The sequence below is a fragment of the Ascaphus truei genome, chromosome 1 (genome assembly GCF_040206685.1).
Source record: "Ascaphus truei isolate aAscTru1 chromosome 1, aAscTru1.hap1, whole genome shotgun sequence".
NCBI classification, from domain to species: Eukaryota; Metazoa; Chordata; class Amphibia; order Anura; family Ascaphidae; genus Ascaphus; species Ascaphus truei.
Window position 1 is genome coordinate 363,674,058 of NC_134483.1, and position 26,100 is coordinate 363,700,157.

General features: G+C 41.6%; 1 protein-coding gene across 4 annotated transcripts in view; it reads right to left on the reverse strand.

Moving 5' to 3' along the window:
- The window catches only part of CCSER1 (coiled-coil serine rich protein 1), an 874,804-nt gene that overhangs the window by 595,837 nt on the left and 252,867 nt on the right, over positions 1 to 26,100 (reverse strand). For all 4 annotated transcript variants that reach the window (XM_075609982.1, XM_075609990.1, XM_075609996.1 and 1 more), the window contains exon 4: positions 14,959 to 15,049. In XM_075609982.1, the coding sequence (XP_075466097.1) occupies positions 14,959 to 15,049 (91 nt within the window). The remainder of the gene's footprint in view (positions 1 to 14,958; positions 15,050 to 26,100) is intronic.

Here is a 26,100-nt window from a genome sequence, read left to right on the forward strand (position 1 = left end):
GCGCTAAAGGCCATGTCTGTACATACTGTGCTATATGTATGCACACACAGCTGTCTCTCACACATACTAATACTCCTTATTTTTCCATCCCTATACACAAATAGGGACCACATAGTATCCACACACACTTTTAGTTGTGCTACAAACTCTCACATTTCCACACCCACCCACACCATTTATATCCCCTCTCACTCCACACACACCTTGTGTAGAGCACTGTTTATACTGTGGGCTCTCCATTCATTCTTATTCACACTGATACATATACACACTCTTTCTTCACTTGCTTTCAGTAACCCTTTGACACCTATAGCCATAAAACACATCCACATCGGGGGAAGGACCAGCACAGATAACATTCCAAGAGACACTGTTTTTAAGTAATCCTTGCTTCATTCATTGTAACATCGCCGGAAGAAGAGATCAGTGTATCTCGAAAGCTCGCACAAATAAAAGCATTTCGTTAGCCACAGAACGGTATCATCTATTAATTTTTTGATTATTGAAGCTCGGCTAACACGGTACTGATACCTCTACATATATATATATATATATATATAGTATAGCATAATTCTATTTAATAAAACACATAAATGAGGGGAAAGCTGAGTGTAAATGCACTCACAAGCGGAGATAGCAACATTCGCATAGAGAGGCCAATTGGTCACAGGTGTCTGCTGTCAAGGGTAGATGAGGCGTCAGCTTGCAGTAGATGATGTGTTCGCGGGAGTATGGGATCAGGCTTTAAACCAGCATCTAAAATTGCATTCGCCCCAGGAGGTCAACCAAATGGAATCACAGATGGAAGACGCCAGGTAAAGTCACAAAAAGAGCCCAAATACCACCGGTGAGCAAGTCATGCTTTCTCTGCGTTGTAGCAGTCTCAGGAAAAAACTTCCCCACTTGCCTCTGTGACTGGAGGGGAGGAGTTCAACAGACAATTGCGAGCTTCCTATTAGCTCAATGTTTGGTCCAATAAAACAGCCCCAACATGTTTCGTCACACTGGCCAACCTCGTCAGGGGTATGTCCCACTGGATCTTAAGCTATTTTACCATATATACAATCAAGTAACCAAATTGGTGTATATATATCTGGTGGGTTGCATATAATGGTGATAAAAAAAATCATAAAAATCATTATAAAAAAAACAATGCTTTAATTTTATTTCCTATTAGATTGTAAGCTCCTCGGGGCAGGGACTCCTCTTCCTTAATGTTATGTTTATGTCTAAAGCACTTATTCCCATGATCTGTTATTTATATTATCTGTTATTTATTCGATTACCACATGTATTACTACTGTGAAGCGCTATGTACATTAATGGCGCTATATAAATAAAGACATACAATACAATACAATACAATACAATTTCAGTATAGATTCACTAACACTATTCAGATATTTATTTTCTGTTGCTGGGCCACTCCTTGTTTCCATTGAATTTGTCTTCATTCAACGTAATTGAATTGTAATATATATATAGATAGATTGTGATGCCCACAACACAATGTAGCATCTTTTAGTCCCAGATTAAGACTGGAAACATAATATTTCTCTAGATAAGGTTTGTTTACAGGGATAAATAATATACTAACAGGTCCACTGTCCCTTTAAGTCAAAACAAAATAATAAAATAAACTCCTACTCCTCTTAGAAGACCAACTACACATAAAGCTTCAACCCCTACTACCGGGATGGACAGCTAAGCTGATTACCACCCCAAACAGGTACTATTATGGCTGAACATATAAAGTCTCTGTACACAGCAATAAAGGGTTTTGCGTATCTGTTAGTCCAGAGTTTGGCCCCCAAGAGCTCAGAGAATCTCTAATCTGTAACTCCAATTTTAAGGATAGGACATCCCCGCTTCAGCACGGTCTCTCGTCCTTCCTTCTTTGTCCTGGGATTAACAACCCAGGCACTCCCAGCAAGCTCCACGACCACCATCCAGCGGGCCCTAGGGGGCTGTGCCAGCTTCCACAGCTGGGGAGAACTCCTCTGTCCCCTTCTCGCTGGGAAAACCGTCAGTCTCTCACCATGGCAACTTTCAGTCTGTCTTTTAAAATACTTCCTTGTTCAGTCTGCTCAATTAGGCAGCTGCTGCTGGGATCTCTAGGGATATTAACTGTCTGTGCGTTGGAAAGTCCCATAGCTGCCCTACTCCAGCACCTAGAGGACAGTGATGGTATCACAATATATAGATAGAATCCCTTGCTGCAGTGGAAGTGCTGTGTGCTAGGTGATAATGGTGAAAGGCAGGGTTGCAGACATGTCTAAGACATGTGAATGTGCTCACAAGTGATATTCTTTATTGGCTACATATAGATAGATAGATAGATAGATAGATAGATAGATAGATAGATAGATAGATAGATAGACAGATAGATAGATAGATAGATAGATAGATAGATAGATAGATAGATAGATAGATAGATAGATAGATAGATAGATAGTAGCCGGCACTCCTGTAATGATGATACAATAGCCTGGTGCTTATCCCATAAGACAAATAAAGCATATGTTACCAGCAACGACGATGGCAAGGAAGAGACAGCACTCAGTAGATAATCAAATAAAAATAGTATATTTGACGTAGCACACAGAACGTGGTTTGGCTCTAGTCACATTCCAAGATGCACTGTTTTTGAGTAAACCCCTTGCCTGCTTTATTCAATGTAACATCGCCAGAAGAAGAGATCAGTGTATCTCGAAAGCTCGCACAAATAAAAGCATTGTTAGCCACAGAACAGAATTGTCTATTTATTTGATATATATATTATTTTTAAAAACCATGTTGAATGCATCCTGCCCTCCCATACACAGGCATGGTGACTCAGCTGTTATCCGGTTTAGAAAGAAAAAGGGCAGGCCGAAGGGGAATAAAATATTCTGCTTTTAAAGGTCACCAGAGTCCTCCTTGATAAGACAAGTTCTTTAAATTTTAAAGTTAATAAAATTATTGTGCCTTATTTAAAACCATTTGTGAGACCTAACTACTGTATGTAAGGCTACTGTGCTTGTGGAGAAAGAATATAAAAAGGAATCAGTTGCCTTGGAACATTTGAGTGATTACTTTGACTGCATCAAAATGTGCTGCTTATAAAACAGTTTTTACTTCAAAGATTGAAAAATCGAAAATTATTCATCACAACTACTTAGAAACTACTTCGCAACGTTGCACAAGTAAGTACTGTAGTGGAATAACGAAGATACAAAAGTCAGAAAAAACTTATTTTTACACGATTCAGTGCAAAGATTTGATACTACTGCTGGAAAAGCAACTCACAATATATGTACAGTATGATGTATTGCCTTTCCATACTAGGGCTAGAACGCATCCTAGACCTAAAGTAAACAAAGTGCTCTTTTTTCAGAATTTATTCATGAGAAGACAAAGGTCAGAATGATGCACATTAGCATGGAAGTTATACACGTCTAGATGGAAATTAGTCAAGCATTTTAGTATATAAGATTATCACATTTTAATGTTTCTGATGGACTGCTTTTCCTGTGTTATTTATGTAGCCTAGGCTGGTCCATACTACCTCTTTGTCCTCCTGTCACGTAAGTCCTGATAGCTGCAGGCTGTGGCAGGCTATCCTGTGGGGTTTCCCCCCTTCTTGCAGCTTCTCTGAGTGGCAGGACTGGAGGTGACATTTGGTCTATGTGAAGCCAGTCACGGTGCAGATCTTGTGCCCTCCCATTCTCTGGAAGCACTTCAAATTGTAGTCAATGCTAGTCCCTCCCTGTTGGGAGTGAGACGTGCTAGTCAGCTCCCCTAGGAGCTGATATATTCTACCAAGAGATTACAAGGCCCCAACTACCATTAGGTCTAGTACCATCCGGAGGCCTAGAATACTGTTCCAAAGATGCATCGCTGTAATAAATACCATCTGCAGTGGATGCGCCGAATAAAGGATCCAGTTTTATATACACCCTGCCTGAGTCTGCAGTCTATTGGGCAGGGGAGTATGCTTGTTCAGTGCCATTGCTGGGACTGTCTCCTGCTATGCTGGAGCCTGCAGTGGCGAGGCGCTGTCACCCACGAGAGAAGGGCCCTAAGATCACCAAAAGCCTGTCCTGTGTCCCCACACCATCGCGGACACTCAGTTCTCCTGAACCCTCACAGGTATGCATGCACCATGTTACCTGTAGCCAGCAGTACATCTTCCAGAGAGGGGGGGAAGCAGGGCTACATTTATATTCTTGAATATTATATTCTTTTTACAAAAAGTGATACGAGTAGCCAGTTGGTTTGCACAGTCCCCCTTGAAGTGCAGGCAGTCAGTTCTTCTTCCCTTAAGCAAGTAGCTTTATCTCCCTGTTCCATGTGGACCAGAAATAAACTAGAATTATAAGATCCTACGGGCAGTAAGTTAGTGTACCTGTGGATTATTTATACATGGCTACATATCTCGTCAAGAGACAGGGGGTGCCCAATGCTGCATCCAATTGACAAAACATATAAAGTAAAATACTTCAATAATAATAATTGGTTATTTAGTTAACCCTTTGGCCAAAGGCGTCATAAGCCTGCATACCAACGTCAAGGTATAACCAAAATAATGCAGGTCCTACACTACACTGTGAACCCTTCCTTTTACCTCTATGAGAGGGGAAAAACCATAATGGGTCTTGTTCCTGCAGCAAGTGAAATGACCTTCCAAGTTAAAAGGGTGAAGGAGGAGGAGTGAGCTCTGGGGGGAGGTGCCACAGCCTCCAAAGAGACATAGGTTAACACAGATTCCCAGCAAGCTCAAACTCCCACACCCACCACAAAGTGAATATATATTTATGTCAACCAGAGAGCTACTGAGCGTGGCAATTGTATATAACAAGAGACAGGGGGTGCCCAATGCTGCATCCAATTGACAAAACATATAAAGTAAAATACTTCAATAATAATAATTGGTTATTTATGCAGGTCCTACACTACACTAAAGGAAGGGTTCACAGTGTAGTGTAGGACCTGCATTATTTTGGTTATACCTTGACGTTGGTATGCAGGCTTATGACGCCTTTGGCCAAAGGGTTAACTAAATAACCAATTATTATTATTGAAGTATTTTACTTTATATGTTTTGTCAATTGGATGCAGCATTGGGCACCCCCTGTCTCTTGTTATATACAATTGCCACGCTCAGTAGCTCTCTGGTTGACATAAATATATATTCACTTTGTGGTGGGTGTGGGAGTTTGAGCTTGCTGGGAATCTGTGTTAATACATATCTCATCAACACTATATAAAAATGCATTATTGTCAATTGTTCAGTGCTTTCAGTATTATAACTGTATTCAGAAGCTACCTACTGTATGGCAGAAATAGTGAAACAAAATATTTAATACATGTTCTTGTACTTAGAACATGGTCATTTTTATTAATTAATTATACATAACTATTTCTTTCTCGTGTGGTCATTTTTAATCTGCTCAAACTGTTAAAGGGCCTTATAGATCTTCTGGCTGATTTACAATGACTGTGAAATATTATTTTATTCAAACACTTCTGTACAGAATGCACTGCACACTGTGATTTATAAAGCTAAACCTTTCCAAGATTTTTCTTCCTTTTAATAAGCCCTTCTTTTTGAAACATATTATGTGCTTGGCTTCAGATATTCTATTTAAAATGATCTAAATTTATGGGAACACTTCAGTTGTTTAAATGTGGTGGAATTTAGAAGTGAGCCCAGTTCTTCTTGTATAGTGCTTACTATTTTTTTTTTTTTTTTTTTTGTTTTATACAAGAGCTTAATCTTGGAGAGATATCAATTTTAAAATAAGCAAGGGGAAAGCTTTCAAAGTTATTTTACTGTCTACTTCCTATATTTACAATGGCGTTAATTAAGCATTAAGCACAGTGGACTAGACACCTTTAACATTAAAATAGCCCCAGACAGTGAGGCAATCAAGAGGGCTATACTCTAATACATTAGCACACACCATTTATTCTATGTGGAAACAACTTCAACCATTTTCTATAGAATTTCTGTACTAGGAAATACTTGGAAACAGATAAAGGGGGAACCTCGCTTCAACTCTGAAAGTGGTTATGTGGAATGGTGTGTGCTACCAGGGATATATTCAGAGATTATTCCAGATTGTACTAGGGTGTACTGTACATAGAGCAAAAAGATCCCTTCAGGGTGCCCTTACACCAATCAGTAGATAATAAAACGTACAAACTTTAATAGGCATATTAAAATAAATACAGCTTAGAAATACTTGACAAACAGATAGTGCTCCTACGACTATAGTGAATAGGAAATACTTTCACTCTAAACAATCTCCTTAGAGAACCACAAATTTTAAGGATAGACAGTAAGTGGCCAAGCTCACATGTAAGCACTTATCTTACACAGTATGTGCATGTGTAAGTCCTTGGATATTGCCAACACTTGCCTCAAACTCTGGTTCCCGGAGGTAAGGATTCAGATACACTACCATAATGCATCATTGTTTTAGACTGGATATTTTCCTTAGATTGCTGCTTTTTGTGCCCTAGCTTTGCAGCAGGGAGACTTTGATAAAAAAAAAAACTCTTGGAGTTTCCCTCCTCCTCCTGCAACACATTATTTTTCTAAGTTCAAAGAACAGGATGATCATATTAATCACAGAATGTCCTGAACAATTGGAGTTGTAATTCAGTAGTAGACTGTCATCTCAGAATGTGCATCAAATATAAGAAACGTGTTTATCATGTTTCATACACTGGATGGAAATCTCTTAGGCAAAAACAGAAAGCTGTTGTCAGCTCAAATGTTGCGATATTTTAGTACTAAAAGGTAAGGAAAATGATAGCAAAACCCACACACATTGCTTCATTCTATTTTAATATGTGTGGCACGTAAGATCTACCTTTCATTCTTAATGCTTCATGTAATAGTTGCACATATTAAAGCAGCAGTCAGCACTGATCATCTTTAAAAATAAATATATATATGTTTTACTTACTGTACTTTAACAGATCTCACAGTTCCCTTTCCAATGCTATTTTTTTTATTCTTACCATCCAATTCTCTGTTCAAGAGATATAAGCGTCTGAAATATTAACTGCTCAGGAGGTTAAAATGAAGCTCCCCAGAGCCCAGTGAAGTCTAACGGTTACCATAGCAACCACAAGCTGGAGATTATGAAAATCCTGATGTTTTTCTTAAAGAACAGGACATGCTCAGGGGGTTAGATCCTAACATTATATGAGTTAAACTCATATAGGCTTCTGGTTGGGGTTGCTGCTTTAATGTACGAAGAACAAATTTGGAGCAAACATATTGATACATTGATGACATATTACAAATTATTCCAAATTAGTACATTTATTGGCAAAAAAGTATCAGGAGAAAATAGTGATAATATATCAGCTGAACCAGGTATCTCCTTTAAATGGTACTGTTCCAGTTCCAGTAAAAAGAAACACTGAAACAAAATCAAGTACTATTAGTGGTCTGTTGCTTTTAAAACATGTAGCCATGCCAGTCCTGGCTACTTATCTGTCCTGTCTGCCATGTCAGTCTTAGAAAATCCAAAGCATTGTCAGGCATACTCCTGGGTTTTCCCCACCTTCAGGCACCTCTCTGAGTGACGGGTGGAGGTGAAACTGGGTCTGTGTGCAGCCCAATCCGGTGCAGACCTTGTGCCCTCCCCCTCTCTGCTAGAGAGGAAGCCATTCCAAATTATAGTCAGTTCTAGTCTATCCCTCAAGGGATTGAGACAGGCCCTCAGCCCCTCAGGCGGCTGCAGAGAAATACCACACAGGCTGGAGAGGCCTCAATTATGATAGAGAGCCCAGGTACATCCAGAAGCTTGGGATCTGACACCAGTGACTACATCGCTGTAATATCATCAGCAGTGGATGAATAAAGAAGACCCTGTTTTATATACCCCTGCCTAAGTTTACAGTCTATTGGGTGGGGGTATGCACAATGTGTTTCACAGTGGGGACTGTCTCCAGCTAAGCTGGAGCCTGCTGTGGATGGAGGCGCTTGCACCTGAGAAGAACACAGCCTGATGACAACCAAAAGCCTGTCCTGTTCCCCACAACATCGCGTAAGCTCAGCATCTCCTGGAAACTAACAGGTCTAATCAATACACCACTGGTAGCAAGGGCCAGATCTCCCAGAAGGAAAGGGGGAGGGGAAACAGCGCTACAAACACATACCCCAAAGTATTAGTTTTGCTTCATAAAATTATCCCAAAAGTAAAAATAAAAATGCTATGTAATACAATATCCTCCATTCAGTATGTATCGCTATAAAATAAAGCTTAATGCTACAATTTTAATTTAATGTATTGGCAGGAATAAATTAGTAGAGAGAAAGTGTAGGCTGAAAAAAAAAGTTTATAATGTGTGAGTCAACATAGAGTAACACTCCTCTACTGAAGAATTATTTGCATCATTTAAAAGTGTGTAATTGGACAAGAAACCCATTTTGTAATATTGTAATGGGACATTATTCCACTTTGCAGGCGCTGACTAATGAGCTGAAAAGAAATACAGTTTCAATGTATTGATCATGATTATAAAGACCCAAGGCATGCTCTTGTGTTGTTCATTTGCCATAAAAGTAAAAGACAGTGTAAAACATGTATTTGTGTTTTCCACCTTTTGGATATTCTCCCAACATTTACAATGTCAGCTGGCCATTAGTTGTGAATTTACATCAGGAAGGAGTAGTAGTATAGACTTTGGCTTTGGAATTGGAGTGGGGGAACTGGTTCAAATCGGCCACCAAGCTAATTCCTGTGGAAAGATGATATGCTCTTTCATGCAATGAAATATTGTGCCTGTGAAAAAATGTGCTGCTCACTACGGAAATTTTTTATATTGTTCACTTAGTGCCCCATTTGCTGAAACAATATATAATTCCTTCATACGGTAAAAGGTACCCCAATTCCCCAATATCATAGATCATATAAACAATTCCAAAGTAAAAGTAATTCTCCTGAGCCTAGACGCAGAAAAGGCCATTGGTAGGATTAGTTGGTAGTTTTTAAATGAGGCTCCATCAGTTTTTGGTTTTGCTGGCCTTTCTTGAAAGGGGTTCATGCTCTTTATAAAGATCATACAGCCTCATTGAAATGATCTGTGTGTAACAGGGTGGCCTCCTGGTTGGGTCAGTAAATAATCCACACACCACGTATTTGAACACAAAATGTCCTTTTATTTCCCAGACAAGGGAAAACAGGTTATCATGGATATTTGCTTAGCAGGCAATACAACAAAACCAGTCTAAAATGTCCATACTTTGGACAATGTAAGAGTCCCAGCTGTCCCCAGGCAATCCTTCTGGGAACCTGAACCTCTCTTGTTGCAGATACAGGATTTGAGTCCCCAAGGTTTACAGGCAAAAATCCCTCTGGGAACAAGAAGCATGGGTCCCTGCAGGCTTGGAGCTTAGTGTAAGTCCCAGCTGGTCACAGGCAACTCTGTACACTGTGACCCTGCTCTCTTGCTGGTTCTGGAAAAACTGACAGGGAGTAGTTGCTTGCCTTTAAAACCCTGCTATAATCAAGAGTGGACTGGAAACACCCTAAGAGACCTGACAACTATGATGTAGTTTATTGATCCTGGCAGAGCGAGGGGGTTAACCCCTTCTCTCCCACACAGAGTGACACAAATGTAATCCATATAACAAATGGCACCAGACAGAGTCTGCTCAGAAATTACCCTAACATACTAGGTATGCAAATTGCTGGGGAGATGTACAAAATCTCTTTATTTGCAGAGTATAGACGTAACAAGTTTTCGGTGCCGCGATCATGCGCGGTCCCAGTACGTGCCGATTGTGGTGCAGAAAACAAAGGATTAACGCAGCGTCCTGTGCTTGATCCTGCTTAAGTCTGAGTAGAACAGGATAGAAATAATCCTCATAGGTGACACCGAGCTAAAAGCAAAAAGTTACTGCCAGTGAAGTGTGCATATGTGTGAGATAAAGATATCCAAACAAGCAACTAGCCCAGCTTAGGGCACCAATTGTTGCTGTTAACTCACGGTTTGTGGGGGAGCGGTGGCGCGGGAATCCAGTTGTCTGCAGCTCGGGAATACTCGTTGCACCGCCAACCCCACTATGACTGAAAGTCAGGTGGGGCGGTCACCTGACCGGCGGTGTTTCCCCGTTAATCGGTGGAAGCTGCGTAGTAAGCTCCACGCCTGCTGAGCTCCTGATGTATTCAGTAAAGCCGCCGTCTCCGGCGTGTGGGCGGCGTTTTCAAATGCAGTCAGCTGATACGCGCGTCTCCCCCCCGTGTGTAGGCAGTAACTCGGCGTGCAATCCTGCATAAATGGCAAGCACGGTCCTCCAGCAGTCGCGGGAGATAAAGCGGAGCACAGCCACAAAAATAGCAGAGTACAGCGTAGATGGTGAATTCAAAAGTTTATTCAACTTTCTTTGACAAAGGCCCTAGGGCTGAAACGCGTCAGATGATCCATCAGCTGTTTGTTGAATAAACTTTTGAATTCACCATCTACGCTGTACTCTGCTATTTTCGTGGCTGTGCTCCGCTTTATCTCCCGCGACTGCTGGAGGACCATGCCTGCTTAAGTCTGAAGTCAGCACTATCAAGCCACTGTCACTTCCCCCAGACTCCGTTCACTCCTGTTCAGGACTCATCATCATTATTATGACCGGATATGGGTATCTACATTATGAGGGCGAATACTATAGGACCATATTCGGTCATCTACGTCAGGGGTACGCAAGCTCTTCTCCCTGCGCCCCCCTTCCCGCTCTCAGTCCCTGCTTGCACCCTCTCCCCTGCTCAGTTCTGGCATCATTTGATGTCTAAGAAACAAATCTTAAAATACCATTCTCCCTCTCCAATTATAAAATATACTGTATACTATAAATACTGACCCAGGCAAAAAAAAAGGTATTCGCTCCTCGTCTTCAAAATGAATTCCCTAATTCAGCAACCCTAACTTTGCTCCGAGTATGCCACCCAGGTACTTCAATAACTGAAAAAGCCTGGGTATCATGGCTGTGAGAGACGTGATAGCCAAAGGTAAGTTACTTCACCTTGAAGGGGTTATTACCAAATGTAAAATACAACCCTCTGAGCTATTTACTGTAATTACTTGCAAATCAGAAACGTTGTGTTACATGTTTCAGCTTCGAGTGTAGTTCTAAGGCCTCGGCCAGGGTGGCGCTGAGTGGGCGGGCACGCTCACGCTGGCCGCAATGAAACACATTGCGGCAATGTGTATGGCCAGTGTGAGCAAGCGCCTGCGCCCGCTCGGTGCTTAGTGCAAGAAAATTTGAATTTGCAGCTCGCAAGTGCGTCACGTGAGCGGCTCGCCCAATGAGGGCAAACCAGCTCCATGACGTCGTTGCCGCGCCCCCATATGAGTGCGCACCTAGCCCCCCACGAATCACCCGGCTGAACATCTGTTCCCTGCCTGGCCGCAGCCTGATCAATATTTTGTTTTAATATCTACTGTATGTCAGAGTAAACCATACCCCAAGGGGTTGATATTTCTATACCAAGAACTAGTTCCACATGGAGATCTTCCAGCTCATAGATATATGACCAAATGGGAGGAAGATATCCAGGTGGTGATTTCACCTGACTGGGAAGACATTTGGGAATACTGTACGTAGCTAAAACCTAGATACTGTAGTGACCACAGTTATTCTACACAAACCAGTGGCAATCGCCAAAAAGACCCAGGTACATGTTGGATACGTGCCTTAAACTAGACCCAGCATTTCTGCATTGATTAATGGCCCATCAGATTAACAGCGGGGGTCCCTGGCAGTCCTATTCAAACTGAATGGGACTGCCAGGGACCCCTGCTGTGTTAATCCTATGGGTCATTAGTCAATGCAGAAATGCCTTAAACTTGCCTTAAACTAGCCAGGTTACACCCAGCACATACCCAGAATGTAACCGGGCTAGTATAAGGCAAGCTTTAGAATACTTGTGGTCTCGTCTGTATGTACCACCATTAAGGAGAATGCCTATAAAATCTAGTTCAGATTGTACCTGACTGCCAAGAAATGTAATTTCATTTATTCGGGTTCCTCTGATAAATGCTGAAGAAATTGTGGGCAAATAGGAAATAGGATTATTATTTGGTGGCGTTGCCCAAAAATTGTCAGATTCTGGGCCAAGATTCAGGATCTGATTGAATCAGTTCTAAGCATCAAAATGAATCAAGACCCGACATCATTTCTATTGGCTAAACATTTCGAACACTCAAGCCCACAATTATACAAATTATGCTCTCACATTCTAACAGCAGCTCAGGTTTCTATCGCCACAGTTTGGAAAAAAACAGGAAAATCAATCCCTAAATTCGATAATCCAGAAGATCAACGAAATAAGGCTGATTGAAAGACTCACAACGTTCTTAAAACAAATCACAAAATTCATTAACAAAATGTTGGACCCCTGGATTAATACTTAGAACTACAAGCGGTTACCCTGTAAACCTATGCATGTGAATTCCCACAAAAATGCACTTCTTCTCAGTGTGGATTCTTTGAACCCTATTTATTCTTATTATCATTGAATATAAGGTGCTACTTTTTTGATAAAAACAATTCTAAGATGCAGTTTCTTAATGCAGGGGTGCGCAAATGTTTCCCCGTGTGCACCCCTGCCTGCTCTCCTCTGCGGCTCGTGCCCCCCCCACCCCCCCTGCACAGCCCCGGCGTCAAATGATGCGCGGGATCATGTGACATCATGTTGCCATGATAATGTGATGTCACAGGTTACCATGACTACGCGTCGCTGGAAGGGAAGGTAAGTTTTTATAGACGCCTTGCGCAGTTCCTCGGCATTTAAATTAAATGCCTTGGGGGAGAGTGTGGGACTTCTATAACTGCTGCGCCCTCCCCCCAGAAAATGTAGCGCACCCACATTTGCGCACCCCTGCCTTAATGTAAATACTTTAACCTGCTGAGACGCATGTTGATGGGATATCTGATTCCACACCTCACCCCACCCCCATTTTTATGTTCTGTTCCCATCCCTATTCCTTTTAAATGCTTCCAATGACATTTAAGTTTCAAAAAGATAAACTAGATTGTTATGTTATTGTCTAGTGTGCCAACATAAAGCCAATAGGACACATTTTATGCAAAGGCTTCCTCGTCTGCAGTATAACATTCTGCAGTACTGATCTACAAAGGCAAAAGGCCACAACGTCTTTGTTTTTGTTTGTTTTTTAGAAAACAAAAGAGCCAAATGCGTCACTGAAGCTCCCCAACACATGCTGAATCTCCTTCTACAGCTAATGCCTTTTAAACTTCTTCAAACCCCAACAGAGAATACTATATGGAGGTTCTTTGTTTATGATTATCCTTTTGGATCTGTAAATACGCAGGTGGGCATCACGCAAAATCAACTAGTTAGAACAGGCCGGGTGGGGGAGGGGGGTTGTTTGTTGCTGACTTAAGCCACATTTTTTCCAGAAGAATAGAATACTTTTGGGGATGGACGTCTATAAACATACTTTGTATTGAATTGTAGTGGAACATGTTTGTTCCATAAAGTGTTGCTTTACTGATTACATATATGATTGGAACAGAGCCATGACAGATAGCCTTATAGTAGATCATTTGGGTTAAATAATGCAAATGCAATGTGAAATGTGCCCAAACCATACACCTGCACATATCTAAGATATACACATCTATTTTGACTTAATTCCGAGAAGACTCTAATACTTGGTTTTCAGGACTGGTATTTTTAAATAAATGGTTCTCAACCAGTTGGTAAAAATATGTCCTTGTTATCCACAAGCCAAAAAAGGCAAAAGTATTAGCTACATATCTTCCGTTTTAATTTAGACATCATACTCTTTTTATTACCGGGCCTGTTTTTCACATTTACAATATATCCTGGTACAGTTTCATAGAATAAGTCCCACTTAGACAGACCCCCCCAAAATTGTCTTTACTTAACCTCTCAGTCAGATTCCTCGGCTGGTTCAATGTTGAAAAAATACTGATCGTACCTAAAACCTTTTTATTTTATTTTGGAGAGACTTAAGCATTAGTCGCAACAGGATTATTGTAAAATGTGCTTCATTATTCAGCGCTGATCGCTGTAATTGCAGAATATCTGCAGCATTCCCCCTTTAGTTAAAGTATGTATAACAGGGGAGGCCAACTTCAGTCCGTAAGGGACGAAAACAGGTCAGGTTTTAAGGATACCCCTGCTTCAGCACAGGTGGCTCAATTACGCTGAATGACTGAGCCACAGATTGAGCAACCTGTGATGAAGTACTGGAGTTGGCAACCCCTGATGTATAGTATAGGTTCAAAACTACCTTCATTGAAACTAAAGCAGCATACATTGTATATTTCAGGACTTGTGTTTGTTGTGTTGTTTCATTTAAAAACCTATTTTAAATTATTGTTCTCCCAGTAAATAGTTACCAACATAAACAACAATAAACTAAATGAGATATGTAATAGTTCATCTGTTTTAATGGACACCCATCGCTTAATTATAAGTTGCTGAGTGAGACTGCAACTCTAAGTAACTATAAATCATGGTCTTAAATTAGTCTCTTCTTGCTTGGTAATTCTTGACTAAGAGGATAATGTGACTCCTAGAAAGGTAATTTGCAGGGAGCCATTCAGTACAGAGGATTTGGCTATAATGAGCCACATTTTCACTTTGAATTGGATATGGCCATGTAAGAATAAATAAAATATGGGATAGTTATTTTCATAAATGGCCATATATCTCTTACATACAGATGTAGCCAGGTTATTGCTCCTGGTGGTGTTATGGTGGGATATTCTGTTATCACTGCCATTGAGTCTTGTGGAAAATGTCTAATATTGTGCATTGCTATGCCATAATCTGGGTTATCATTAGGTAAAATAATGCTTTCTAAGTCTGCATGTTAGAAAATGGCACGGCAACTTTAAGTAACTTTAAAATACTTCTAAAAGTAAAGATATTTAAAAATAAAGATGATTTTCATAGTATAGTTACTTACCTCTGCGGAGATGATGTTCTTCTGTGAACTCCAAGTCAAGCATGAGGTCATCCTCGTCCAATTCACAGGATCCCAGATTATTTAATACATCCTGGTGAGAGACAACAAGATTGTAAACATCTAAAGATGGCCAATACCAACAAGCCTCGCACATACAGGGAACCCTCCAGATTTTGAATGGACCTTGTCATTGGCCTCTTGTAGAAGCAGCATGGGGCAGAAGTTGGAGTGTCAGACTGCCTCTCACAATAACCATGTTGATTAAGAAGGATACTGAGAAAAGGGGAGAGGGGATAGGGCAAGGAGAACAAAACAGTATCACAAAGTATGTCTCATTCTGGCTCATTTCTTCTCTTCCTAATGCTACTTCTGAGCACTGGAAAGGGCGATAAAAGAAGGCAGCTTGCTTTAGTCTGAGTTCCTTTACACCAATACCACAACTCCATACCTGCAGAGCCACATCATTTACTCCTACCAGCAACCTCACTGCAGAAAGCACAGGAGAGCGGGGGGTACACAGAGGAAAGAAGCACCCTAGAACAGTGGTACTCAACTTCAGTCCTCAAGACCACTCAACAGGTCAGATTTTAAATAAATAAATAAATCGGCATCAAATATAAAAAAGGAAATAAACCATTTTCTTTAAAAAATCTGGTACCCTTTTTTTTTCATTAGTTTAATCCTAGTTAATCCTACAGTAGTTTGCAATCAGAGACTTAAATAATTAAAAAATAAACATTTATGCTTATAAACTTAAAAAAAGCTTATTCCTGAAGAAAACCAATACCTACTGTATGTACAGTAACAAACAGAGCTACATTATTCAGCAATGGTACTTATGTGTAAGTAGAATAATAAAAGGTGTAAGTGTTGTATACAGTACAGTATATAGTGAAAGTTGCTAAAGGAGATCATATAATCAGGTTCAGCAGAAAAGCTTAAACAACAAACTGTATACTGAACACAAAACTATGCCATGATATACATACAGTTTGAAAGTACATTAAAGTATACGAAAACATCAAACTTGCAACACAGGTGCAAAATGTGTGTCCCTATCACCAAACAGAAGAGTTGTGCAATGTTGTGCACGTTTAGCTTGAAACATGCAACACTAACAAATGTATCCCCTGGTTATTGTGTGGTCTAAATCTAAGAATGAATCCTATTTGGTCCACTAAAAACCATCACAACTTGTAATTAATATACAGATGCAGCCACCAGTATTAGATCACTTGCCCTGGAAAATCTGTGCCATCTCACTGTAAATGCCTCATCATTTCTGTGAGATTCCTAATGGCCCATCGGATTAACACAGCGGGGGTCTCTACAGTCCCATTCAAACTGAATGGGACTGCAGGGACCCCTCCTGTGTTAATCCGATGGGCCATTAGGAATCTCACAGAAATGTTGAGGCATTTACTGTGAGATGCCTAAGGCTGCGGCCAGGTTGCTGCTGAGCTTGCTCATGCTTGGAGAGCGGTGATGTCACCGGCTCTCCAAGCATGAGCGATCGCTGTCCTGCAACATTTTTAGAGCAGGAGTGGGGGTGGCATGGCTATTACAGGAGGGGGCGTGTCATTGGCTGGATAGGGGCTGTCTGTGTCTGTATGTGTTTCTGTCTCTGTCTCTCTGTCTCTCTCTCCCCCCTTCCCTCATCTCTCTCCCACCCATTTCTCTCTCTCTCCCCCCTGCGCTCTCTCCCTCCCCCCATTGCGCTCTCTTCCACCTCTCCCTGCGCTCTCTCTCCCGCCCCCCCCCTGCACTCTCTCTCTGCCGCCACCCCCTGTGCTCTCTCTCTCCTGCCCCCCCCTGCGCTCTCTCTCCCGCCCCCCCTGTGCTCTCTCTCCAGCCCCTCCTGCGCTCTCCCCCTACTGCCCCCCTGCGCTCTCCCCTCCTGCCCCCCCGTGCGCTCTCCACCTCCCGTCCCTCCTGCGCTCTCCCCCTCCGCTCCCCCCACTCCACCCCCCCTTCACAGAGATGTATGCTTCTCTAACCGAAATCTGACATTTACTGTAGGAAAAGGAAACTGTGTGCATACATGTCAGAGTAGCTAAGCATGAGACTGATCACTACTGTATCTTCATAGCTCATCTGCAGATCTTGCTGAATTACTTGGTTTCAATCAGCCCAGGCATGTCCAAGCCTATCAAGACAATTTTGACCTGTGAGACCCCCTCCTTGCCCCCCCCCCCCCGTTCACAGCGCTCCGGTCCCCGTTCACCCCCGCCCCCTGTGACCCTGCTCCGAGCAAGAAAGTATGACTCCAGTGTCTCCTCAAGAACAAAGCTTAGGAGAGCGGGATTTGACCATCCACATTGAAGAAGATAAGCGCGCCAAGCGCAAAGCACATAGCGAGCTCAGCACCAGCGGGGACTCAGCCTTAGGCCTGGGACATAGTGTAGTGAAGAGCGCTGGGCAGCGCGGTCGCTCATGCTGTCCTGCTCAAGCAGAAGATTTCCCTGCATGAGCGTCAGCGAGCGCGCTTGAGTGCCGGGTGGGAGCCGGGCGGGAGGCGGTCCTGGAGGCGGGCTGGGAGGAATGTCACGGCGCTGACGTCACGGACTGCCATTGGCTTCTGGCAGTCACGTGACCAGCCCTGCGCTTCCCTGAGCGGCAAAATTTAAACTTGCCTGTTTCCTGCATTTCCACATGCCTCCGAACGCCTGCGGAAGCGTACGGAAGCGCCGTCTAAAGCCGCGCTGACAGGGATAATGTTTCCCTTCAGCGCGGCTCAGCGCGTTTCAGCACGGTCTTTTTGACCATGTCCGAGGCCTTAGTTTTTACCCAAGCAAGTGATCGGATACTGGTGGCTGCATCTGTACATGTAACATTTTAACTTTCTGTTACATCAGTTGCACATACTTTAATATAGTGCGTTACCATGTTCATACACAACAGTAAATACTAACATAATATAATTACCAATATCACTAACTCTAAATGGCATCTGCACATTTCTACAACCCCTTGAGATACACTATAGCATTGATCCAACTATTAAATGCACTCTAGCAAAGATGTGAAAAACAAACCTGTATTTCCTTGATTACTTTCTTTGGTATCATAATGACCTTGGATTTCATGCTAAAATGACATGCTGAGATTTTGGTCATTTATGAACACTTGATTAAAGAAATAACTCTACCGAAGATAATGAACCAAACTGGCTCTGGTTGCTTTATGAATTACATTAAAACATTGCAAAGATATTTAATTAATATTAATTTATGGTATTAATACATTTGTTATTCCTAGTAGTATTTCGTCTGCTAGCCAATAAGGTATTCAGCTACTAGTTCTTGTAAAATCTGTATACTTCTAATTGAAACATAGATCAATTTCCAACATAATAGACTTTTGGTTATCCCAATATCTTTCTGGGTGAGCATTACTGCTAGAGGGGTCGAAATACACCTATGGATATGAAATAAACCTCTGTCCTTTGCTAAACTCACAAATACATGCAAATTGACTTTATTTCTATGGAACAATGGCAAAGACTTGAACTACACAACTATTTGAAGCAAATGGTCATAAATAAGTGATTCGGAAAAGAAGCCTACGCAGATATATGTAATTGAAACTATAATATGTTACTAAACAAATATGAAAGATCCAAAACGTAATTACTTTTAAATATTTAGCTCCTCCTTATGTTTTGGGAGTTACAGTTTGTTATCTTCGCCTTTTTATACTTTATACAATATTAACTTTTCTATGGCACTCCCCAAATATGTCAACAGGTAATAATGGATTTACAGTCTAATGGATTACTGTTTGTAATTACAGCAGCAGTCCAAGCTACATGTTTTTTTTAAATAGGTATGTACAGTACCAGGGAGTGTCCAGAGTTGAACCGCAGTCATTTCAGCTTCAGGGACCCCATGCTTCCTTAGATAGGTAGCTAGTTGGTGATATCGACATGGCGGCTTAAATGTCCCGTGTCACACCAGCCAATAGGAAGCCGTGACATCATCCCTTGTGTCTTCCTATTGGTCAACGTGACGGGAGCTTTAAACTGCAGAGAGATACCAGAACCCCATCTCTGGAAGCAGGGGATCCCCGTAGCTGAAATCAATGCAGTTCAGCTCTGGGACACCCTGCTTCAATCCTTTTTTTTTTTATAACTAAACAACTTGTCGCTTGACCTGTTCCTTTAAAGGACTAAAGCCCTAGATTGTCAAGGTTGCCTTAGGCCCTTCTTACTATTCTTTAAAAAATATACAGCTCACTGTCATGATCGGTGTATGAGGGGTTAATGGGATCTGTGTATGTGTTGATCTGCATCCCCCTGCTTCAGCAGAATTGCCCCAGGTCTGAGATGTATTTCCCCAGCAGTCTGTGTTATATTACTATGTGTGTATAAATCATGTCAGGAGGGAAAGGGTTAACCATATTGTGTATATGTTGATCTGCATCCCCCTGCTTCAGTAGAATGAATTGCTATATGTATTAACATGGAGAGAGGGGTTAACTGTGTATTTGTCATAATGTAAACCCCATAGAACCATATCTCTGTACAGTATGTGTTTGTGTTACAAGGCTGAAATTTGGATATGCTTTCCTATGCAACGAACACAGGTTGCATACATATTGTTAATCCGATTTAATATATGGGAAACATAGTTATGCGTTATCGCTGTTTTTACTATAACTTTGGATAGGTTTGGAAGCTTGCCAAATGGCCCCTTTGATATGTAATTGTACAAGCAAAGAAGGCTACGTGAAAGGCTTTGTCGTGGAGAAGTTCCTCAGAGGTGAGATAAAACTTGTACATCACTGGAGGTGACTCACCTCATTGCATATGCAGCCAGATCTCCCAGATGCATACAAACCATTGTGACCTATCAGACGTAACACCCTACATGAAAGACCCCTGCCCAATAAGCATTTTTGCTAGACAGGATGGCAATGAAGGCATCATGTCATAGTTTTTTATAAATGGGCTAGCCAAGTAGCTACAGGGGAGGGTTGTATTAATGAGGGGCTGGGTAAACCCAGCTTTTTGCGTTACCTGGCAACCTGGGATTGGGACAAGATAATTGTTCACCAATAACTGAACTGCCCTGTTAGGAATGGGAGGCCTGCATCTATATAGTTGCTTGCACTCCTTATTCCTGTGCTTCTCTTGCTTGTTGTGACCTATAACAACTAAGGAGCTGCTATTCGGCTGAATATCTCCTTTTCCAACCCCAGTAAGTGTAAATATTTCTGTAATGTTATTTGCTTGACGTATTGTCTGTTCTGCTCATAGGAAATAAACTCATTCAGTTTACTATATCCTAGTCTTGTTCAATCTGGCCCGGTTATTGTATATATGTGCTGTTCTCTCGTGACACTCACTCCCTGAGAAATGTTGCTCAGCAACATACAGTATGCTCTCCCTGCCTCAATTTAAGTTTCCTTTGGGATGGGCTTTCTTTTTACCCATCAGACCTAAATCTTTAAACCTGTCCTCTTCCTTGTCTGTAGGGCTGCTACGCTGAAGGGGTAACCAGGCCATAAATACAGGTATTATGCCCGGTTGGTTATCTCGGAGCCCTGTTTCAGGTTTTAGAGTGTCAGTTCTTCAACCTGGGTATTGTACCTGCAATGAATGTAATTGTGTGGCAATAAAGAATTGATGTGTGTTTTACCTTTCCAGGCGTGCTAACCAGTGGAGTATCTCAGGCTATGAGTTTCAAGGGGGTTTTTGTTGTCAAAGTGTTGAAAGGTCTAGATAGCAGGGGTCCAGACTTGCTAGCTACTCCAAAAATGAATCTGGGAATCAGGTCATATTCCCGGGGACATATAGACACATCACTCTGGTCAAAATCCTCCCTTGAAAAGAGTTACGCGAATCACCACCAGGTTTCCCTGCTTCAGCACAGACCAGAAAGGTAAAAGGGAGCATAGGGATTTGTGTATCCCAGGTACAGTCAAGGGTTGATAAGGGTTCCCCAGAATCAGTATAGAGATTCTGGGGGGTTTCTCCAACTCTATATTAAGTTGCGAGAAGTTTTATGAAACCTAAGTCCTAGTTTCAGTAAAGAAAAGAGATACCATCCTGGGAGTGTGCCTAAGCGTTTTGTGGGTTTGGGTTTGGGTTTGCTCCTGCTCCAGTCACGTGGTTCCCCAGCTCTCACTGCTATGGAGTCCTGCAGCCCCGCGCTGGCTGAACACACACTGCTGATGCTGCCACCGCAAAAGGACCTCTGCTGACCTGCCTAGATGTCACTGCCATCTTCCTCCAACCCCAGATAAGTGCCAACCGGGTAACCGAGTACCAAGCCGGGTAGATCATTTAATTTTGGCCAGGTACACGTTACCTGTTTTTTTTTTTAAAGTAGGACCCGGTACAACACTAGAAGGAGCTATAACTTTGGGATTGCAGCTAAGCATCTTTTCACTTCAGGACTTAGAAGACAAATGGGAAATATTTGTTATGCTTCATAAAATGTTTAAAAGCCAATGTGGCTATAAGGGTTTTGCAGTCTAACTCAGGGATACAGTGTTTGAATGATATGGCTTGTGGGAATAAAAGTAAAGAGTTCCATTCTACCCCTCAAAGCCCAAAAGACTTAGACAAAGTAAAAAGTGTAAAAGTATATTTTTGTTAAACTGAGATGTTTGTAATACATTATACTTATAAGCTGGGACTTTCAAGGATGGTTTTCCGAGGGGGGCTACCAATTTGCGGTGCCACTAAGTCTGCCCTAGGTCCGTACTTCAAAGGCACAGATGCTGCAGAGGTGTTAAAGCCATTTGGGCAGTTAGGTGGAGTACCCTTGTCTGGGAAAAAATGCCGGCCATCGCGACCAACATTTGCCTTCCAGACTTGAAGATACCTAACCCAGTGGGTGGGTTCTGAATAACAAGTGATTAAGGTGGCAAACTCGCGCATGCCCTTGTTACAGTCAAAAGAACCGCTTGCCTGACTTTGGAAGACTGGCAGCCCTCTGATTGGCTTGTTGTAACGTTCCCAGGCTCGGATTGGTTGTAGTATTTCATGAATGAATCTGAAATACTATAAGAAACCCAGCAGCCAATCCAGACCTCAGATGCTAAGTGCCAACACAGCAGCAGGAAATTCAAAGATGCTCTGTGAGAGATGTCAGTGTGCCGGCTTTGGAAATTTCAAGAGGTCCCTCTTTTCGGGGCCAAGTTCTCAGAATACTTTTTAGCGGTTGCGGCTGGAACTGCAGGCCGAAAAGAGTGCCAGGACATTTTGTACTCGCTCCCGGTCAAGGGATTTCAGCACCTCCAGAGTGGAAAGAACGGTGGCGTCAGGAACTGCATGACGATTTCAGTTCCAGGACTTTTCGGGCTTAGTCCCGGTCATCTGAAAAACTTTGTAAAGATTTTGTTTTCTGTGCTAATTCAACTAGGAAAGGTTAGTTTTGTAGCCCAGACAACTAGTAAGTGTGTTTTTTCTTGTTTATTGTAATTCACTGTGTGTAAGACAGTTTCAATGGAATAAATGACAATTTGTTTTACTTCTTGGTTTTGCTCAGTGATATGATCCCTGTATAAAAGGTGTAAATGCTTGGTCTCCCATGACAAGGGCGCGCACACAATTCATTGTATATATAGAAAATATAAAAAATAGAAAGGGTACTAAATCATTTTAAGACATTTGCTTTTTTTCTATTATTTAAGTGGGATTGCACTTAAAAATATAATAATAAGGATATCTCCTTGTTGAAGATCTTTTCATAATCTTTGCTTGCTTTATTCCTAGAGCCATATTGTCACCATTACTTTTCCTTGTGCCCCTAACTCACTGGTATCTGTCTTTGTCACTTAATTCTGCCACACCTGTCATAGAGGCAGCAAGGACCATGTTATCAGAATCTTACAGGGGATAAACGTTTTACTTTCTGCCATTGGCACTCTGAAGCAGCTCCTTTAAAAAGTCGTGCAAAATATTCAGCATCTAGTTTAAGAAAATATGTGGAATGCACTTAAATATCACCATTATATATGCATAGGAAATGAGAACCATCTTGTTTTATCCCCTCAAACAAATAAAAATGACAAGTAAAAGCCTCTGGAACATTACATTATTGTGGCTTATTCTCACGCTGCTATACTGTAAGACGCACTGCTATACTGTAAGTCGTACTGCTGTACTTTAAGTCACGCTGCTATACTGTAAGTCGCACTGCTATACTGTAAGTCGCACTGCTATACTGTAAGTCGCACTGCTATACTGTAAGTCGCACTGCTATACAGTAAGTCGCACTGCTATACAGTAAGTCGCACTGCTATACTGTAAGTCGCACTGCTATACAGTAAGTCGCACTGCTATACTGTGAGTCCCACTACTATACTGTGTAGCCGAGCTCCCCTCTACCTCTCCATTCACCCTCATGATTTATGAAAATATTAAAAATAAACAGTAAACAAAAAACACACAAATATCTGATATATATATATACATACTGATGCAGCGGCCGTTATTCGATCACATCGCGGCTCCGATTTTGAGTTATCTGCTGTTCCCCACACAGCATGAATGCGGCTAATCGCCCCAGGCACCCGCGCTTATCGCGGATGTTTTGTTTGAATTTCATGGATTCTCTTTCTTCGTTTGCAATAAAATGGATAAATTGTAATGTGTACACTACTGTGCTACTGTGCTACTGTGTCAATTTCATGTTTTTAAAAACCAGAACACTAAAATCCGTTTTTCTGCACTCGCCGCGCTCGCATCTTAGTGCGGGAAGGCTGGAATTCATCCCGCGGTTTCAAATCGGGATTCCGATGTACATGACGCGTGAAGTGTTCGAATAACGGCCACTGCATCAGTACTCTGTAATATATATATATCTATATATGAAACAAGACAGCAGGCACTCCGCACTCCCTGAGGAAGGTCACATGTAGCTGACCGAAACATCGGATGTAGTGCCTTGGTTTTTTTACCTCAATATATTGACATTTCAACTTGGCTGTGTGCTGTCTCTTCTTTCCGGATCAAGATCTGGTAATATCTGCTGTATATATCTATATATATATAGCAAATTGAAATATTATATATATATATATATATATATATATATATATATATATATATATATATATGTATATATATATACATGTAATATATATTTAGAAATATATATATATATATAAATAATCTATAGGCTCTTCAATTAAACACAAGAATAAGAGATTTTGATAGCAAATGCGATTTGTCCTTCATAGTATTTTTGCTCTCTTCTGTGCATTAATTTTCTTCATATCAGCCTCACTAAAATAGCATTCTTGTCTCATCGGAATGCAACGGTGAAATACTAAGGCTGCGTCCAGGGTCAGCGCTTATGTGCTGACCCGTGCTGAGGCACGTTTGGCACTGAGCCCCTGCAGCCGCAATGAGAGCGGCTTTAGCAGGGGCTCGCTTAAGCTTCCGCAAGTGTGCGGAAGCGTAAGTCTTACCAAAATTTTAAATTCAAGTGCTCAAGGGAGCGCAGGGCCGGTCACGTGAGTGGTTCGTCCAATGAGGGCGAACTAGCTCCATGATGTCACTGGCCCGCCCCTCGACACGCCCCCGGATGGCGCGTGGACGAAGGCCAGGGAAACCACCCGCTTTCCCTCAGCCTCCACGCGCCTCAGCACGGCTGCATCCTATGGACGCAGCCTTACAGTCGCAAAGATAACATTTGTCTTTCCTGATTTTCAGCTCACATTCTCAAAGGTCAGAAGTGTGGAGTTTGCATAGTGGCATTTGTTCATGAACACTAAGGGTTAAACATCTGACTTCTGTGTACATTTGTATTGTGGTCACCAGGCATTTTAATGATTGGAGTACTTGGACAAGAACAATAGGAGCCACAGCTTCAATGATTTCAATGTTCTGGCTTTACCTCTTGTTGCCTTTAGCTCATTCTGCCCTCCACTGCTTCTTGTATTCCCAATTTTATCTGCATAGTCAAAACGCTGTACCTTCAAAATCCACAAGGCTTTACTTTGCAAGCACTCTGAATACAAATGTATGTAAATCTAGAGATAGAACTATTATTCACTCTGGAGGACGGATTATGGATTTTCTGAGACAAAAATGATTCGATACACCACTTGAGCATAAAAGTTCTCCTATCTAAAGAGGTAAATATTTTTTTTACAAGTTGATAGTAGGCACTGCATGACAACAAATTGTTCTCCTTAAATTGCTTTGGGGCTTGTCAAATGGAAAAATGTATAATTGATTCTCTCTTGACCACTGTGAAAGGAACTAATAAAACATCTTGACGGAAATATGTTTTTACTGAACCCTCAAAATAATGACTTTAGAAGTCATGCGTATATTAAAACTTTATTACATGCTACAACTACTAAGCACTACATTATGGATTAAAGTCAATTGAAGTCAGTTTCTAAGGAAGAAAAACAACATACAGTATTGACCTTCTGTTAAATAACCTTGTTTGAAATGTACAGTTGATAGCTCTGGTACAGGAGTGGCCAACTCCAGTCCTCAAGGGACACCAACAGGTAAGGTTTTATGGATATCCCTGCTTCAGCACAGGTGGCTCAATCAGTGGCTCAGTCATTGACAAACTGACCACCAGCAGGGATATCCATAAAACCTGACCTGTTGGTGGACCTAGAGGACTGGAGTTTGCCACTCCTGTACATTGTGCTTAATAAACCCCACCTATTTGTCATCTTTTTTCGTCCACAGCTATTTTCTACAGTGCGCGTCTTACTGGTCCCAAAGGAAAAACGTTTGTGAACTATGAGGTGCGCCTACACACAAGCTTCACATCTTCAAATCCTTTTTTGGTTGTGAGAAATGGTCCACTCCTTCTACATTTTGCAAGTGAAGAAAAGATCTGTGCGAGTGGAAAAGGTTTGACTTGACCAGCAGGCCGTGTGATAATAGATTGTGTTTGTGAAGGCCCACTGCACCGTAATCTAACACGCAGGGTCAGCTTTTCTGTTACATTAATTCTGTGAGACAAACCTTTCCGGAAAATGGAGAGCTGGAGTTAATGGGATAGCTTGTTGTCTGGCAGGTATTATACCAATTATGTTTTAAGTGCGCACAGATTAATTACTGTTTGCTTATGTCTTCATTTCCTTTTCAGAGGACAGTGGTTGATGGGCATTGACCCAAGTTGTTAACAATTTAGTAAAAATCCTCCATTAGTATTG